Raw genomic sequence first — 18,660 nt, 5'->3', positions numbered from 1 at the left:
GTTGCTTGGTAGAGAAAGAACTGGAAGCTATCTGGTGCCCCTCCGCTTCTCCATAATTTCTCCTCCAAATGGACGGCAACAGACACATTGTGTTTCATTAATTAAAATTTGGAACTTAAACGGCATTTGTTACTTATAGTAAAAGCTGGTTAATTGGGACTCTTAACTAGAACTCTTAATCGATTCTCCCCCACCCCCAATTTCCACTTCTCTTTAAGGAGGAAGAAGCTAAAGGAAAGGTAAGTTTGTTACTGGAGAGTTCCTCTTCAAGGGGGTGGCCCATAGTTAGAAGACACTAAGCCCCCTGCACACACCACCTATGCCTCCAGGTCTTGCCTGCCTCTCTGCTGCGTCTCCTAGAGCCTGGCTCAGTTCCCCACACTTAGTGGGGGTTTAATGAACATTTGTTAGATGAACAAAGACATTGGCTAGGCTCTAGCTGACTGAATTATTGCTGCTCTCTAGACATGCCTTGAATTTTCCTGCTTCCGTGCTGTTATTTGCATTTGGAGTGCCTCTCCCAGTCTGGCCCTGTGGACTCTGGGTTGGAATTATTGGTGCCTTGCCTTACCCTTCTTATAAGGTCCTTGTAGGCATTAGCTCTGCTTTTTTTTAAATTTTGAACAAACTGCATTTGCTACATCATATGCTAACAGTTATTGAGCACCTGCAGCCGTCTCAGTAAGTGTGAGTTATGTTATCTGCTCTTTTAATGCCTGCACACCTTTAGGAGATAGTTGCTATTAATAGCTCCCTTTAAAAGATGAGAAAACTGCAGCCTTAAGAGACTAAAAAACTTATATCCCTAGGAAGTTTTCGGAACTCAATGGAATTAAAGTGCGTTTTGAAGGTCTTTGAAGTCTGCAGGCTCATCCACAGGGACTGCAGGCCCACAGGATGTCTCCGATGCTGTGGACAAGCTTCTTTGTTGGAGAGCAGTGCTGCCCACAGAGCTGGGCATTGTAAAGCAGGAACATGGGCTGATGATATTTATCCTTCATTTCTAATTAGCCCATTTAAATATCTTTGAATGGGCTAATATTATTGTCTTCAAACTTCAAAACCACCTAGGTCAGGTACTATGGCCCCATTTTATGGATGATGAAGACAAAACCTGGAACAAAGTGCCTATAAGAGTTGGAGCTAGAACTGAACCCAGAAGAGGTGACTCAGCCACAGCTCTTCGCTACATTCTCCCATCATGCATTAACCACAAAGCGAAGCAACAGAAAATCCCCAAAGCAAGCAAGCAAGCACCCAACCAGCCAACCAGCCAAGTGTTAAAGGGAGAGGCTTTCTTAGGGAGGTGTATCTTCTGGGAGCAGAGTGGGCTCTTTCTGGGAAGCAGCTGGGCAGAGGGCTGACTTAATAAGTACCAGGTCTTCTGGAGAACCCCTGCTTCCCAGGAAATGGAGTTGGTCCCAGCATTCTTTTCCCATTTTCTTCTGTCTTCTTGTTTCTTGAATGTTGCCAACAGAAAGAGGACTCTAGTTCTTCGACTCTGGGGGCTTAGCCCTGTCTCTTCAGACTGAAGGGAGGAAGGGAAGTCTTCTTCTTTGCTCCCTCTCTTTGTCTCTTCATGCTCATGCCCTGCAAATTGCCAGCATTCTGCATTCCCAGCTCTGAGTGAGGAGACTGCTGCTCACTAACTCCCTCGTTGCCCGCTCCCCACCAAATGCTGCTTCCTGTAGGGGTTTCAGTGGGAGGGTCTGGATGGGCAAAGCAGCAGCCCCCTTTAGAAGGAAGGGACCTAGATTCCAATGCTGCAGTGTCCCAGAGGGTGAGAGATGGGAAGGGTGGGAGACTGAGTACTTTTTGCTTTGAGTTATCTTTGAGAATTTCAAGCCACCTGGAATATGTGTCGCTGTACTTCCATTTTCTTCCTTTTCAGAATCCAACCCATCTACTTTCAGCTTTATGAGCTCTGAGGAAGAATTTTTCACAACCCAGAATTTTACTTTCTCATCTCCTGTTCTCTTCACTCTCCCTTCCTCCAAATGTCAGGTTTGGGGTCAACCAAAGATAAAGGCAGGAAGACTGGGTGTGGCCCTGGGCCGCAGGGATGTTGGTGCTGGTTCACTTGACTCTCCTGCTGAGCTCACCGTGGCTGGCCCACAGAGCCTGGACGTCTCGCACTTTGTGTTGGTGAGCTGACAGCTTTTCCTCTCTATTTCTTGGGTGTTGCCAACAAACGTAGGACTCTGGTCCAAAGACTTCTTGGACCAGAAAGGGCATTTGGGAGAATCTTGTTGCTTTCCCAGCCTCAGGGCCAAGAATGATTCCCAAAGAAGATTGTTTACGTGCTTTCATTTTAAAATTTTTAGGAATGAACACTTTAAAAATGATATTACCTAGTCTTAAAAATTCCCATAGTCAGGAAGTTCTTTTGCATGTCTCACCTGAAATCTAAGCTTTAAACTCAAGGTTTTTTCCTGTTGACATTAAGAGAAGCAAGACCAGCTTCTTACTTTATGACGGTTGCTTCCCTTCATAAAGGATCTGCCTTTAAATGTTTTGTTTTGTGCAAACATTCCTGAACCTCAGGATGGACAAGCTTTACCTGTGGGCTCAGCGATATCATTAGGCTGGTGGAGGAACAAGTGGGGAATGCTCTTTGTCCAGTGAAAGGTGGAAAGGGTTGTTTATAACCTGATTTTGAGAATAAAATATTAACATTTAGGGGTTCTAGATGAAGGCTATATGGGAATTCTTAGAGTCTGAATTGCTTCAACATCAAATTAAGAATGATTTTTATAAGAAACGATTTAAATCTTCTTTGTTTGGCTTTTAAGAGGCTGGTGACTGTGCGAGAGGGGCTTAGCGTGCTCCAACTTTCCTTTTCATTGTGTAGCTACAGCAGAGATGGCGTTTTGGCAGTCTCCCAAGGGTGGGGGGTCTTGGAATCTCGCTTGAGGAGCTGGCCAGACCATGTGGGAGCAGCCCGGAGATGTAGACTTCCAGAAGCTACCGGCCAGAAAGGGGCCACTGAGGAAGGAAGGGGGGAGGCCTGCAGGGCAAGGGGCTCGGATGTTCCTTAAGGTGATGGTGCAGGTTGTGAGAGAACTGGAAAAGGAGCGAGGGCTGGGCCAAAAGGACCCTGTCATCTCTAGGACCTGCTGCACCAGGAACTGTCAGCTCTTAGGCCTGCTCACCTTGGCATAGCTTGCAAAACACTTTCACAGTCCCTTTCCCACCAGAGCACGGGAGGGAGGCAAGGCAAGCGGTTTTCTCCTCATTTCACAGATGAGGATAGTGAGGCTCAGGGAGGTGATGCCATTGGCTCAAGGAAACAATTCACAAACGGCAAGGCCAGGATTTGAATCTAGGTTTCTTCTTCCTGAAATGCATGCTCTTTCACTGACATTGCACTGTCTCTGTGATACAGGGTGGTGGCCTGGGCAAGGGCCAGAGTAGGAGTTGTCCTTGGCATTTCCCTTGTGTGGACCTTCGGCCTGTTGGGTTTGTCTTGTGCTAGCTATTCCCGAATTTCCCTCCACTTCAACGGCCTCCACAGGCTGGCTGTCATGGACTGTTCCCAGTGGTGGGGGGACCAACTGTGTTGCCACCACACTGGGACGGATGCTTAGTTGGGCCTCCTTGTGAACCAGAGGCAGAGGTGCACTTGACTTTAGTTAAGACTTGACTTTGGACAGGAAAGGATGACTCCAGCTAGCCTTCTAATGCTGACTTTCTACCAGAACCTCAGAGACTTGCAGCCACACAGCAATTCTGACCCACTTTTGTTTGGCTGAGCTGCAGGGGGCACTGTCTGCAACTCTGCCAGCTTGCGCCTTGAGGGGAAATGAGCTCAATTAAGTAGGCAGGTCCCAGTGCGGCATTTCTGCAACACCGTTATTAATCTCAAGGAGCATGGTAAAAATATAACCTTGTATCCCTCTGCCCCATTTTCCTGTGTCGATGCTCAGGAAAGAGGATCACACAGGGGGGTGCCTTTGCTGCTGTCTTTCTCTCTGCCTCTCTGTCTCACCCCCTGCCTCCCAGCTCCCCTCAAAGCACCAAGGACTCCACTCTGAGTCCCGCCTATTGTCATGGCCTTGGTTCCTGGAAGAGCAGGGGTGTTTTATAACTTCGTTTTCTGAACTTCTGCTTTCTTTCTCTTTTTTTGAAACAGAGCAGCACTTTCCAGAGGTGATGCTGGGGGAAGAATTTCTTAGCCTAAGTCTGGACCAGGTATGCAGCTTGATATCCAGTGACAAGCTGACTGTTTCCTCAGAAGAGAAGGTATGATGTGGCCCCTCGGTGAAACAGGAGCCTCGTGTGAGGTAGTCCTGTGGTTTAGTGAGACCTTTGCTGAGAGCTTCTTTTCTGTCTCTCTAAATCCAAAAAAAAGAGGCCTGATTCTTGGCCACTCACTTTGCTTTCTGGACCCTGTAAAGAAGAAATGCGGTGGTGATGATGGTGGTGACAAAGCTGCTTTCACCTACTGAAGATTTATAGTTTGCCAAGCACTGTGCTAAGTGCTTTAGGTTCTACAGTTCACTCGCCCTTCACCATAGCCCCGTGAAGCAGGCGTTGCCATTGTCCCCACATTACAGATGAGGAAAAGGAGACTCAGAAGAGTTAGTTAGCATCCAAGGTCACTCATCCAGTCACTGCAGAGCTGGGGTCTCCTTGTCACCTGGTCTTAATCACTGTCCCACATGGCCTCTTGTGAGTGTCATTGAACATTTATGCCAGAGCAGACCTTTTGGGAACATCTGCTCTAATAGGGGTTTGGAATTCTTACTGATGATGAAATTGAGGCCCAGAGAGGGGATAGGAACTGCTGAAGGTCACACAGTCAGTCAGTGCAAGGGCTAGAACCCAGGGCTCTTGACACCCAGTCCGCTAACTCATGACCATATACTTCCTTTGTGCTGGAAGCTTGACTTCTGCCTGCTGCTCTCGCTGACCCGTGACTGCTCATCTTTCCTTCTGTCAGACCCTCCCTCTCAGTGACCCTCTGGTTGGGGAATTCTCCACATCCATCTCTACCTGGTTGAATTCCAAGCCAGTTCAAATTCTGCTATTACCAGGGAGAATTTCTTTACTCCAGGAAATGTAGCCTTTTGAACTGAACATAACATGAGTCAGCTGGGTCAAACTCTCATCTGTAGTGTTTACAAATTAGTTGTGTGACCTTGGGTAAGGCACTTTGCTTCTCTATCTGTTTCCTCATTTATAAAGTGAAGATACTAACAGAACGTATTCCATAGGGTGGTTGTAGGAATTAAATGGGATACGGTTTGTGAAATGCCTGGTATCATATGTGGTACCTAGTAGGTGTTCAGTCAGTGTTAGCTGAGTTTATTATTGATCTTGCATCTGGAATTAAGTCCCTTTTATTCTGTGTTCCAGGATAGCACCTTGTTCTGCTTTTTACTGCAGTTAGTTCTGGCCTGCTCTTTCCTCCTTCAGTCACCTGTGAGTTCCTTGATGGTAGGGTCACATTTTATGCATCTCTGTATCTGCACAGATGCTCAATACGTGTTTCTGGAATTGTCCTAGTCCACTCTTAGTGTCAAAGCTTGAGGTCCTCTCGTGAGGGAATATTCAAGGAAAAGCCCTCGAAAAGGGTTTTACATTGGAGATAAGACCAAGTCCAAAGGCATATGTCCAGAGACTGGGGTGAAATTCACAAGGCCCTGCCTGTTGTCCTGTAGAAGTTTGCTCACGAAGAAAAGCGGTTGTTCATTGGAACTGTGAGCTGCCCTGAGGCTGCAGAGAGATCTCTAGAAGGTGACTGGCATGATAATATAGACTCTTCCTCAGGCTTAGGGAGGCCTCTGCTCCATCGACTGGTATGAAACAGCACCTCCAGGGGAAAAGAATGCCTCTGGCCAGGACAAAGGCTCTCGGCTATGGAGCAGACTCTCTTCTTGCCAAGCCTGTTTAACGTCTTCTCTGGACTGTGCTACCAAATTGGCATAGTTTGAAGGAATGAGCTAGTCAGTTGATTGGCTGTGTGAGTGCTGGAGCAACTGGTCAGTTTGGGGCCTGCTTGAACAAATCCACACGTGTAGTTTGAAAAAAATGGAAGCAATAATAAAACAGCAGCATCTGTGTCACCTTGGGGCTGTTGCATTGAGAGGGGGACCCTGCTACCTTGAATTCACATTGGTGCATCCTGCTCTGGGATCATAGCACGTTTATTCAGGGGAGGACTTATCTATGCTTGCTGTGCCAGGGCAGGGGCAGAGCAGGGCTGCTGCCAGGGAAAGGCAGCTTGGACTCTGGACTCAGGCAGACCTGGTTCCACGCTCTGCTTGATGCTTACTGGCTGTATGATCTTGAGAAATCACTGGTCTCTTTGACCCTTAGTACATGTAAAATGGGAATACAGCCCATTATGTCATGAGGATTAGACATAATGGGTATAAAACAGCAAATATAATGTTTGACAGGTGCTCAATAAATGGCATTTGTCATTATGATTACCATAATTTTGAGGCACTTACTGATAATGGTAATGGTATCAATTTTGCCATTGATTATGGTAAAATAAGCCATGGAATTAATTTTATATTTCTAGAAACAAAGAAGCATGACATTAAATCTACACACTTAAAAATTGTCGATAGTGCCCTGGCTGGTGTAGCTCAGCGGATTGAGTTTGGGCTGCAAACCACAGGGTTACCGGTTCGATTCCCAGTCAGGGCACGTGTTTGGGTTGCAGGCCAGGTCCCCAATGGGGGCCACATGAGAGGCAGCCACACAGTGATGTTTCTCTCCCTCTCTTTCTCCCTCCCTTCCCCTCTCTCTAAATAAATAAATAAAAAATCTAAAAAAAATTGTCGATAGTGGCTCTTATTTATTCGTTTGCTTACATATAAGTTGCTCATTCTGTGTAATCCGAGTTGGAGTGTAGGAATTTTTCACATTAATGAAATTGTGTATCGTGTTGGTTCTCAGAAGTTTTTGTAACTTCAGAGATATGTGCTCCTTTTCAGATATGATCTTGATCTTTTTGGTACCTTTCAAGGCTGGCAGTATAATTTTGAGGCTTATGAAAGTATAGTAGGATTTGGCCTGCATTTTCTCTTTGGCAAAACTCATAGTTTTATTTCCCCTTAACTGAATACATGTTACTGTAAGATAAATGTCTGGAAGCCTTTGATGATTAGATGTTCATCATTTGGATGCTAGTCTTTTCGACTTGGAAAATTCTGTGATCTGTTCTAGGAGATTTGGTGATTTTTACTCCCTTTAATTACATTGCATATGATAGGCAATCTCTAGCATGCACAATAGCTTTCTCTCTTCAATACTGCATTATAGTGAATTTGTTGGAGTGTATTTGAAGTAATACCAGGGATCTTAATTTAAGCTAAAATTGAGCTGCATTTCATATTAATATTTACAAAGACCCAGCTGAGTCAGTATCAAATAACCTGTAGTCAGCTAAATCCACACTTGGACAGCAATATTAGTCATATTATAACTTACCTCTTTGCCTAGCATATAGGTTTCTTTCAAAATATATTATAAAATGCAGCCAGATTTCAGATATTAAAGTATGAAAAGACTATGCATCTTAAAATAGAGGAAATGTGGTAGTTTACTGTTAATGATGGTTAGAAATGACCTTGGCTGGGTCCAGGCAGTTTGCGTTTTGGGAGTGTGCAAATATAGGTTCTACAGTCAGAGTGGCTGAGTGTGAATCCCGGCTCCACTGCTTTTACAAGCTGGGGACCTTGGGCAAGTTATTTATCTCCCAACCAGAATGTATGCACTGAATATAGTCATGGGTTTTGTCTGTCTTAAGATCACTGCTAGAATGATATGGGTTCATGTACACACAAAAAATATTTGTTGATGAATGAGTGAAAAGCCTCTGTAAGTCTCAGTGTTCTCATCTGTAAAAGGGGAGTAATGAGAGTGTAGTAGGTATCTTACGGAGTTGTTCTGAGGTTGAAATCAGATAATACATGAAAAATGCTTAGTACATAGGAAGTGCTATTACTGTAAGATATGTTGTTCCTGCTACTACTACTAACCGTTGACTGGGGCCTTTCTCAAGGGGAAGCTCTTTGCAGAGCCCATACTGATCTGGGTGGCTGTGTGACCTGAGGCCTGGTGCCTAGCAGGGACAGAGAGTGGTAGTGGCCTCTTGGTCTGCAGTGTACCCAGCAACCTCAGCTCTGTTTGGGCGTTTCCCATTGCTCAGCTACTGTTCTTCCCCCTCTATCCCTTGCTTTCTCCTGTGCCTTATCTCCTCTGCTGTACTCCCACTCCTTGAGGGCCGTGAGAGTACCTTAGCCATCTTTGTGTCCCTCACAGTTCGTGACACAGAGCCACCGCTGGAGACGCTGAGCAGACAATCTCTGAGGGAGTGAAGAGACAGCTTAGGGCTGGACTCTGCCCTGAGCCAGCTGAGGTTATGGGAATAATTTTAACATTTTCCCAGAGAATAAGGAAAAATGTGGGAACCAGAGGTCAGAGGAGGGCATGGATCTTTGCCCTTTTTTCTCCTGTTTTCCCTTCATGTAGTTTTTGTTTTAAAATTCTTATTTGAGAGAGCAAAAGGATCTGGTAGGAGTCACAAAATCACTAGTTCTTTGGGTGGGACCATCCTCGCCACCCCATTGCAAGATGGGGGAAAACAGAGAAGAAAGCAGCTCCCAGTCACCTGATTCTTCTGCACAGGGAGAGGTGGGGGCGCTGGGTCAGAGCTAAGGCTGTGAACAGGTAGCTTGTTTCCCGTATTCCCCTTTGAGACTCTCTTGAGGAACAGCCGCAATGGCCCAGGGGAGGGGAAGCAACCTGCTGGGACACAGACACTCTGAGGAGGTGACCTCTGAGCTCTATGCAGTTCTGCTACTGAGTTGCTGGTTACTGGATTTTTCTGAATCTTTGCTTTCTTAGCTGGTAAATACGTTTTTCCTCCTTAAGGGTTCCACGCCTTCTTATAAAACACGATTGAGGTTTTCAGAGTGAGTACTAATGGGGAAATAGCCCACATTTGAAACACAGGTCAGGAAGAAATTGTTTAAGTCTCTTAAAAAGTTAGATTAACGTCAAATATCGATTAGTTTCTCTCTGCATCATCACACTGTGCTGTTGTCTCCTGAAAGTGTAATCAGGGACCAAATTCTGATATCTTGTCTCCTGGGAGGGATTGGGTCGTGTCTCCCAGGATCGTAGTGTTGCATTCCCTACAGTCTGAATTCCTAGCCTCTCCACCCAGCGGGAGGTATGAAATGCACGCTGGAGCTCCTTGGCTAGTTGGCTGGGCTTGAATGCTTGCTGCCTAGGTGGTCCCGTGACTAAGGGGTGCATCTTAGGCCTAGGCTGAGCAGTTGGCAGCCCTGACTTTCTCTGAGGTCATCAGTGGGGGTGCCAACTTCTCAGCCTGCAGACAATGATGTGGCAGAGGGTCCCTGCCTCAGCATTACTCTTTTCGGTGTTCTCCTTTGGAGAATGTAATTCAGTGAGCACCTAAGACTGGAATACCACAACACTATGACCAAAAATCTAACTTGACTGCCCACTGTTCTTCAGGTACATTTCACGCAGTATATAAAAATAAAAAGTGCACAGCTCAGCTTTTTGCAAAGTGAAACACTCACATGACTAGCGCCTAGATCAAGAAACAGAACCTCAGCGCTCCCTTCTAGTCACCACCCCCACCCCAAGAAGCATAGCAACTATTTTGACTTCTTATAGTTAATTTTGCCAGTTTTTGAATTTTTTATACAAATGAAATACTGGTGTATGTATGTTTTTGTGCTGACTTCTTTTGCCCACTATACTGATTTATAGGTAATTTCTGATTCTTACTACAACTCACGAGGCAGAGGTTGTTGTCTCCCTTTTGCAGCGGAGGAAAGCTAAGGCATGTTAGCAATAGACAGCTCTGTGGATTGAAGCTGGCTGTGTCTGCCTCCCAGGCCCCAGCTCTTCATTAATGCATGCCCACCCCAGTGGGGAGACAGAGGTGAGTGGCACTTAGTCATTAAGAGTCTGGTGGGCAGACAGACCCAAGACCGGTGGCCATATATGTATGTGGCTGAGAGAAGTAGTTGCCTGTAATCAGAGTTCCAGGAAAGCACCCTGGAGTATTTTATTCCAGATTGTTGTGTGGGAAGGACTTATAAAAAAGGGAATATTTGAGCTACACCTTGGAGAATGAGAGTAGGATTTTGGAAAGCTATTCAGGTTGAAGGAATTGTAGAAGTTTGGGTTTTCCTTGGGGGAAAGCAGACCGAGTGATGAGAATCCAGGGTCTTTGAGGGAGGGGGTGTTGGGAGGTGAGGCTGGGAATGAATAGGGTCCATGGGGATGATTAGGAGGGAGGACTCTCTTCTCTAGGTCAGTGTTACCCAACTGTGCTGTGAAACTGCCTTGCTGTGAGGTGTTTCTGGGTGTTTAGGTTAAAAAAATGAAGTTCTCAGGTCAGGTACATTTAGGAGACAGCAGCTAAGCAAAGAAACCGGGTTAAGAAACTGCGGAACTTGCCAGAGCTTTTCTGTGTTAATGAACTTCGTAATCGCTACAGAGGATTTGGGGGTCTGTATGTATGTGTATGAAGTGTTCCCCAGGCTCATGCCCTCCAAGGACCCCTGTAAGACAGAATGTCTCCTGCTCCTAGAATTCCCAGGAACACATTATAGAGAGTAGTCTTGAGGCCGCCTTTTTTTTGGTTGCCCAAAAATGCTACTATTTATTACATTTGTTGATTTTTCTTTTGACAGTTGGTTTCATTACTGATCTATAATTTTTTATTGGGAGGCCATCTTCAGAGGGAGTAATAACCATGGAAACCTGGGTTGCCTGGGCTGTGGAAGTGCCCCTATGGGGCAGGTTTGCTGGTTTAGAAGCAATTTCTTTTTAAATTATTTTTTGTCTTGAGTATCTCCTTTACCCCTGAATGACAACAGTTCAAACCCCATCTGTATGTGGCATGATCCTGGGATGTTGATTTCGTGAAGATGAAGTTTTTTACTTCCAAGGCCCCAGGAGATGGCAAGCTTCCTTACCCCTTCCCATAACAGGTGGGTGGAGTTCATCCAGTCCCAGTTTTACAGCTGGGTGCCCCTGTCTGCAAGGTGCTGGACGGGATGCAAGGTGCCGGACGGGATGCTTGTTCTGAACCCTTATCTGAATTGCAGGGGCCTGTGAGCCATCCCGGCCTCAGCTTGCACTTATCTCCCAGGCTTGAATTCCTTTTTTTTTTAAAGCACTTGGGCATTTCTCTTTTGCTTTTGAGTATGGCTCAAATCTTTTTTTTTTTTTTTTTTTTACGGGTTTTCACGGGTTTGGAGCTCTGGGGAAGTTTCCTTCCAAGCCAGCGCAGTCTGGCATGGACACTGGAGGGTGTTCTGCATCCCTGTGTCAGGCTCCCACCGTTTGTCGGCTTGGTACCACTGACGCAGGCTTTTCTCTCTCAAACCGTTGTGCCTTGGCCCTTTTCTTTACCCTTCGCAGAATCATACTGAAAGCCTTCTTGCTGGCTATCGGCAGTGGCGCAAAGCTGAAGAACAATTTCCAGGCAAGCCGACATAACTGTCTTTGTTTTGTCATCATTTTTGTTGTTTATGTGAAGCCAGGTATTTGGCCGTGTGCTGTTGGAGGGAGAGAATCACGCACCCAGTCATTCCTGCTTTGGCTAACTTGTTCATTCGCTCAATAAAGATTTGAGCTCTTTCTATGTGGCAGAGAGTGTGTTCGTCACAGGAGAAACATTGGTAAACAGACAAACACAAGATCCCTGCCTTTGTGGAACTCATAATCACATGGGGGAGACAGATTTTGCACAAATAAATAGTATAGCTAGAAACTGGGGGACACGCTGCGGAGGAAACGTGCCGGGTGCTGAGAAGGCGAAGATCAAAAGCCAACGGCTCTCATTGCTGCCCGTCACCAGTCAGCCGCGCAATGTTGGACAGACCACTTTCTCGCTCTCTGCAGCCTCACTTTTCCCTTCCGCAAGCGCCTCTAGCTGCTTCACAAGGGCCCCTGTGAGTCTGAAACGAAGCAACCACGAGAAAGACCTTTTAGGTGCCCTCGTAGACCTTAAGATGATGATAACTGTCAGAAAGGTAAGTGCAACTGGGTAGGTTTTCTAGAGTCTGGGAGCCTTCAGACCAGGAAATCTAACCAGTGCTGTGGTGGTAAATATTTAACAACTGCCTCTCCAAAAAAAATTCTAAAAGCCCTGATTTGTTTGCTGATTCATTTGCTAATTTCTGTGTTGTAAATATTTCCACCGAGGCTGATAGCAGAGGCCCAGTGTGTTGTCGCTAAATGCTGGGTTAGAGAGAAACGCACAGGAAGAGCTCCAGCCCCGCACAGCACTGCTCGCAGCTGTCCCCGGTGTGTGTGTGACAGGGAGGTGGAGTGTAGTTAAGGAAACTCTTGTTAGGCTTTGGTGTAAGAAACAACAACAGAAATCTGACAGAATCATTTTTGTGTCCAGAAGTGCTGGCTTCTCGATTTAAAATAAGGGCAGTGGACTTGGCCAATGCTAGTGGCTCAATTCCTAGGACAGAAAAGGTTACCTAGTGGGGATGTCCTGGAAGGGCGAGGAGGGTGTGATTAGGATTATGGGTTTAGGAATGTAGTTTCCCAACTCAACAGTCTGCCTAGGTTTTTCAACAAATTGTGCCTCTGAGATGCAATACTGCTTACAGTTAGAACTTGGGTTTTTGGAATTAGAGGTGAGTTCATATCCCAGATTCATACTGCCTGGCAGTGTGTGACCTTGGACAAGTTACTGACCTCTCTGAGGCTATTTCCTGATCTATAAAATGTGAACCGTGATACCCATGTCACTGCGTTTTTGGCAGATTAAGTGAGATCATGCATGTAAAATGCCTGACACTGTGACTGTTAATGATAAAGTTAGTCCTCAAATCTTGAGTAACAAAGTAGTCCCTGTATAGGAACCTAGTTTTTTCCCTGATGTCAAACTTAGCTTCTTCCCCCTTCCTGTGTTTTGCTGAGAATCACCCTCAACTGGATTTTGCCCAGTCACGTCCCTGTCTATTTTAACTCGAGTCCCCTTTCTTGACTCTCAGAATGCATTTTGAAAGCAGGGGCAAGTGCCCCAGGGCTCCCCACTTTACTCGCAGGGTGCAGGTACAGTGTGGCCCGGCTGCCTGTCTGACCAGAGGGATGGGGTAGAGGGCGGCTTCATCTACTGCTTTCTGGCCAAGGCTTGTGCTTACATTGGAGGTAGAGTGAGCAGGGGATGATAAAATCCGATTTTCTCTGTCTCTTCCCACTTAGCAACCTTGTAGCACTTAATAAACTGGTTTTGAATATGAAGCAATGAGGAAATGATGCTATTTCTTTGTTTAAAAGTGAAACCCTAAGCACCTTGTGCGGCTGATTATTTCATCATAGGACCCACGGAAAGTATTTTCATCGAGTAGACATCACCCTGTTCCATGACTGAAACCACGGTGTCTCTGCTTAGATTTTTTAGAAATTGATTTAAGAGAGATAGAGGGAAGGGGGAAGGGAGAGAGAAAAAAAATCAATTTTCCACTTATTTTATGCATTCATTGGTTGATTCTCATATGTCTTGTATGTGCCCTGACCTGGGATTGAACCCGCAGCCTTAATGTATCGGGACAATGCTCCAACCAACTGAGCTACCTGGCCAGGGCTTCTGCTTAGATTTTATAGACTAGGGGTTGACATACTTCTCCTTAGACAGGGCCAGAGAGTAAATATTTTAGGCTTTGTGGACCTAGAGTCTCAATTCAACTCTGCTGTTATAGTGCGAGCGCAGCCACAAACGGTATATAAATGGCAGAGTGTGCCTGTGTTCCAATGAAATTTGGCTTACAAAACAAGTGGCAGGCTAAATGTGGCCTTTTGGCTTTAGTCTGCCAACCTCTACTGCAGACATTGGAGAGGCAGCCGAGAACAGTGGGTAAGAGCGTGAGCCCTGGACTTGGGTACACACAGACCTTAGCCCAGCTGCTTTCTGGCTCTGGATTTGGTCTAGTCACTTAATAAGGGCTCACAGGAGGGTGCAGGAACATGGTATCTCTGAAGAAGGAGGTGCAGGGCGTGGCACTTGGTGAGTATCAGCTGCTGTTACTTGTTGACCCCTTGCCTTGGCCAGTCCCTTGATGGGAGGAGCTGTTGGGAATGATTTTAGGCATAATTGAAGGCTAATGCTCGTTGGAAGTTTATTTGCTTGTTTATTTTTCAAGCATGAAGTCTAAATGAAAAAAATATGTGGCCTCCTCTAGCTGCTGAGAAGGTCACCGGTGTTGCCTAGTGCTGTAGCTTTCACAGCTGAGTAGGTAAACAGTGCAGCTAAGCGGAACCAGTTCAACAAGTCAAGCCAAAAATACAGATAAGGTTAAATATCGACTTCATTAGACTCAGCTTGCTTTTCAGCTTTTGTAACAAAGACTAAGCTGGTTGATGGGGAAGGGCGTGATCATTAAATGCTACCTACCCGAGGACTTACAGTGCATTCTTCAAAAAAAATTTTATAAATGTATTTATTGATTTTACAGAGGGGGGAGGGGGGGTGAGAGAGAGAGAGAGAGAGAGAGAGAGAGATACCAGTTTTTTGTTTTACTTATTTACTGATTGTTTGATTCTTGGTATGTGCCCTGACCAGGGATTGAACCTTGGTGTATTGGAACAATTCTCTAACTGGCACAGCTATCCAGCCAGGGCTACAGTTCATTCTTTAGCAAAGCTCTCAGCCATCTGCTCTGTGGCTGGCAGGGCGCTGGGTGGCAGGAGGTGCAGAGACAGAGAACATACACTTCCAGTCCTGCAAAAACTTACAATCTAGTAAAGGGGAGTAGAAGGATGTGTGGATAACCCCAACGCAAGGCAGAGTGGGACGTGGCTGCCCACTGCCTGAAGCAGCAATGCCAGGTTTCTCCAGCATCCTTTAGTCTGTGGCCTGGCTCTGCCCTCTCCACTGAGATTCCAGCCCCCACCTGCCCAGTCCTGCCCTCTGCTCCAGCCTGGGGTTCCACTGCATCCTTACATTTGAGCTCATTTGTCCATTCATTCATTAACAAAATATTTGTGTGTGTATTATGTACCAGCAAATAAGACAAGGTCCCTGTTCTCATAGATCTTAAAGGGGCTAGTTGAAGAAACACAATTATTCATAACATAATGCTGTGGGGGTGAAGGGATACGACTCTATGAGAGTTAATAATTCTAAAAAATGAACCAGACAAGGAGGATTTCCGTGGTGTGTGTCTGTGTGTGTACACACGTAGGCTGTGTTATGCAGGTCTGGGAGCAGACTGTGCATGCATACTGCTCCTTCTCTTCCATTCTATCCTCTTCCCTCCCTTTCCTTTCTGATGGATTCCTTGATCGACTCAAGTATGCCCAGCCTGACTTGAGTTTGTATCTGGGAAATAGGTCTAAGCATTTTAAAGGCAAAGCATCATGAACATAGCAATACACACAAAAAATACGGTTAGGTTAAGGGAAATTAGAGAGAGCCCTCCCTCCTGGGGAAATAGAATTTTCATTTCAACTTCATGCCACATTGTAACTTTTGTTGTAACTTTTTCCTTTTCCCTCAGAATTTCACTTCTTTCCCCCTCCACTTTTTATTTTGAAAAATTTCAAAACTATGGTGAAGTTTGAAAGAGTGAACATTCATATGTTCTTTCCCGAACGTTCACTGGTGAAGTTTTTCACCAGTTGTTAACATTTTGTTTCATTTGCTTTCTTTTTCTTTCTCTACGTATTTAATCTTCTATTTCGCTCTAGCATTTGACAATAAATTGCAGACACTGTGATACTTCACCCCTAAATACTTTAGCACGCACCTCCCAAGAGCAAGCAAGTTCCCTTTTCTAGCCGGAAAACCATGACCATACTAGAGAAACTTAACACTGATCCTATAATATTATCTAATATATAGTGGGTATTCAAAATTCCCAGTAGTCTCAAGAATGTCCTTTATGACTGTTTCAGTCAAGGATCATGAACTACATTTAGTTCTCCTGTCTCTAAATCCCCTCAATCCAGAACGGTCCCTGCCCCCATTCATGCTATTAACAGTTCTGAAGAATCCAGGCCAGCTGTCCTGTAGAACGGTCCAAATATGGAATTGTCTGATTGTGTCCTTGCTCTAAGTTTCAGGTCAAACATTTTAGGAAAAATACTACATAGGGGATACTGTGTTCTTCCCATTAAATCACAATCAGGGATATAATTCGTGTGTCCTACTATGGGTGCGGGTAACGTTGATCTTGTGTTAAAGGTGGTATCTGTCAGATCTCCCCATTTGAGGCTCTTTCCCCCCCTCCTCATGTAATTAATAAATAACCACAAAGGTGATACTTTGAGAACTGGGACTATATGTTGGTCCCCAACAACTTCTCACCCAATTATTTCAGTATCCATGGATGATCTTTGCTGAATCAGTTATTACACTGGCGATTGCAAAATGATACTTTTCTAATTCTGTCATTCCCTCTACTCTCATTAGCGGGCATTTTTCTGCTAATTTCTGCTAGGAGCCCTTCCCACTTTTTCTATTTTTATTTTTAGTATTCTTATGGACTCTTGGATTCTTTTTTTATTCATTCATCCATTACTGTTTCCTTTTAACTAAGAATAGTTAGAAGTTGAGGTATGATCTACACACCGAGAAGTGTCCAGATATTAAGTGTGCAGTTTGAGTGGCCTTGGCAAGTGCGTATGCCCGCGCAACGGCCGCCCTGTGAAAACGTAGCACAGTTCCCTTTGGCCCCTTCCCGGTCGTCGCCCCCACCGCCCGCCTGCCCCAGCAGCGCCGATCTAATTTCTTCACCATTCCTCTGATGTTTAAGTTGCCCCAAATGTTGACAGTGAGAGCCCCATCTATTAGTCTCCGTCTGTGTCCACCTGTCACGCCTCTGTAACCTGTGAGCACTTTCCTGCTCTCTGGTGCACGGTGTTTCATTTCGTTCTTGTTAACAGCTGAAAATATCCCGTGGTGTGGATACTACTTTAATAATTTCTCCACTAGTGGACTTTGGGTTGTTTCCTTTATCTTGTTAAAAAATGTGCAGCAAACATCTTGGAACACATTCTTGCTACACTTTCTTGAATATTTTTGTAGGCCAGAGCTTTTGAAGGATTATTTTTTAGTCAGAGTATGCACATTTAAATTTTTGATTGATATTGCCAGATTTTTCCCTCCCCTTAAAAAGCCACGTTAATTAAGTTTCCACGAACAGTGCTGGTTTCCCCACAGCCTCACCCACACTGAATTTTATCTGTCTCTGTGTGCACGGTGGTGCAGAATCTGCATTTGGCCTTATCCTTGAGTAAGACAAACACCCAAACTGTAGATTCTCCTTTTTGGTTCCAAGTTCAGTTTTGATTTGTGTAGAAATAAAACCTCTTCTCAAAAGAGAGGTTAAACCCAAGTGGAAATTTAGGCCATTCAGTGCCAGAAATTCTCTGTCATTCAGTGTCATATTCACCGTGACCACCACCTTTTGGCAGAGGGTGTTCGCATTGTTTTGATTCTGCGTTCGCGGAACACGGGAGATTGGAGCGGAGAGGGGTTGTGGACGAGCGGGATGGGACCTCACCCCTGGGGCTGCTGGCCCTCTGGAGTAGTTTTATCGAATTGCTTTGGAGTTGCTGCTCCACATGTCTGCTCTTAAGTAACTATTGGAACTGATTTGTTGGTATAGTTTTTTAAATTAAATTTTTATTTTTTTATTGATTTAACCTTTATTGTATTTTTTCCATTACCATTTAGCCCTCTCGTACTGCCCTCCCCCAACATTCACCTCACTGTTGTCCATGTCCGTGAGTCCTTTTTCCTTTTCGCTTAATCCCTCCCCCCCACTAGCCGTCATCCTGCTCATCAGTGAGTCTGTCCCCATTGTCCTTGTCACTGGAAATGATTTTTATTTTGCAATGGACCTTGACGATTCTGCGTTTGGGACGGCAGGTTTATTGTAACGTGTGTGGTGACTCACACCAGCTAGTAAGCAAAGACTTTCTATTTTTGTTTTATTTTAAATATTGACTTTTAAGTTAAACATGTTTTGGATGACTAACTTTTTTCCCCCTTTTCTCGGGTTGAGGAATTCATTTGAAAGCTGTTTGAAAGCTGTTGTCTCTTGGTAAAAGTTATCTGTGTTGATTTTCTTCATAGGTATTTGAAGCTGTGATTTCGTGGATCAATTATGAGAAAGAAACCCGTTTAGAGCACATGGCAAAGCTGATGGAACATGTCCGTCTCCCTCTTCTACCTAGGGATTACCTTGTCCAGGTAAGTCCTGTGTGCAGAGCTGAGCCCTTCCCTGCATACCCAGGCCTCCAGGGTAGCCAGGGGCAACCCTGCTTGTACGGAGTGGAGGAGGAGCTTTCTGGGACTTCTGTAAGGGTGAGGGCTTCAGCCTTTTGGGCTAAGTGGGAGGTGAGGTAGTGTAGGACGTGAAAACATTGGTTTGAGAATAAGACACTTAATTTCTTCCGTAGAAGGAAAGTTGTAACGGAGCCCAGCAGGGTTGTTGTGGGGACCCAGGGAGCTGTAAACATGTAAGTTAGATGTTTAGCGTGCAGCGGGGCCAGATAAATGTTTTATTAAAGTTACCTGCCTTTATCGTAGGGAACCAAGTAAGAAGGGTCATTTCTATAGCGTTTTGCTCCCTTTTTGCCTTAGTTTTAGGCCACTTGGAGCCCAATTTGGGATTGTATAAACCAAAT

The 18,660-nt window shown here is 45.2% G+C and overlaps 1 protein-coding gene across 14 annotated transcripts in view; it reads left to right on the top strand.

Moving 5' to 3' along the window:
* Positions 1–18,660, top strand: part of KLHL3 (kelch like family member 3) — a 266,577-nt gene that overhangs the window by 211,649 nt on the left and 36,268 nt on the right. For all 14 annotated transcript variants that reach the window (XM_053912760.1, XM_053912758.1, XM_053912763.1 and 11 more), the window contains 2 exons: positions 4,133–4,242; positions 18,107–18,223. In XM_053912760.1, coding sequence (XP_053768735.1) covers positions 4,133–4,242; positions 18,107–18,223 — 227 coding nt within the window. The remainder of the gene's footprint in view (positions 1–4,132; positions 4,243–18,106; positions 18,224–18,660) is intronic.

The sequence above is a fragment of the Desmodus rotundus genome, chromosome 10, assembly GCF_022682495.2.
Source record: "Desmodus rotundus isolate HL8 chromosome 10, HLdesRot8A.1, whole genome shotgun sequence".
NCBI lineage: Eukaryota > Metazoa > Chordata > Mammalia > Chiroptera > Phyllostomidae > Desmodus > Desmodus rotundus.
This window is presented reverse-complemented; position numbering and strand designations above follow the sequence as displayed.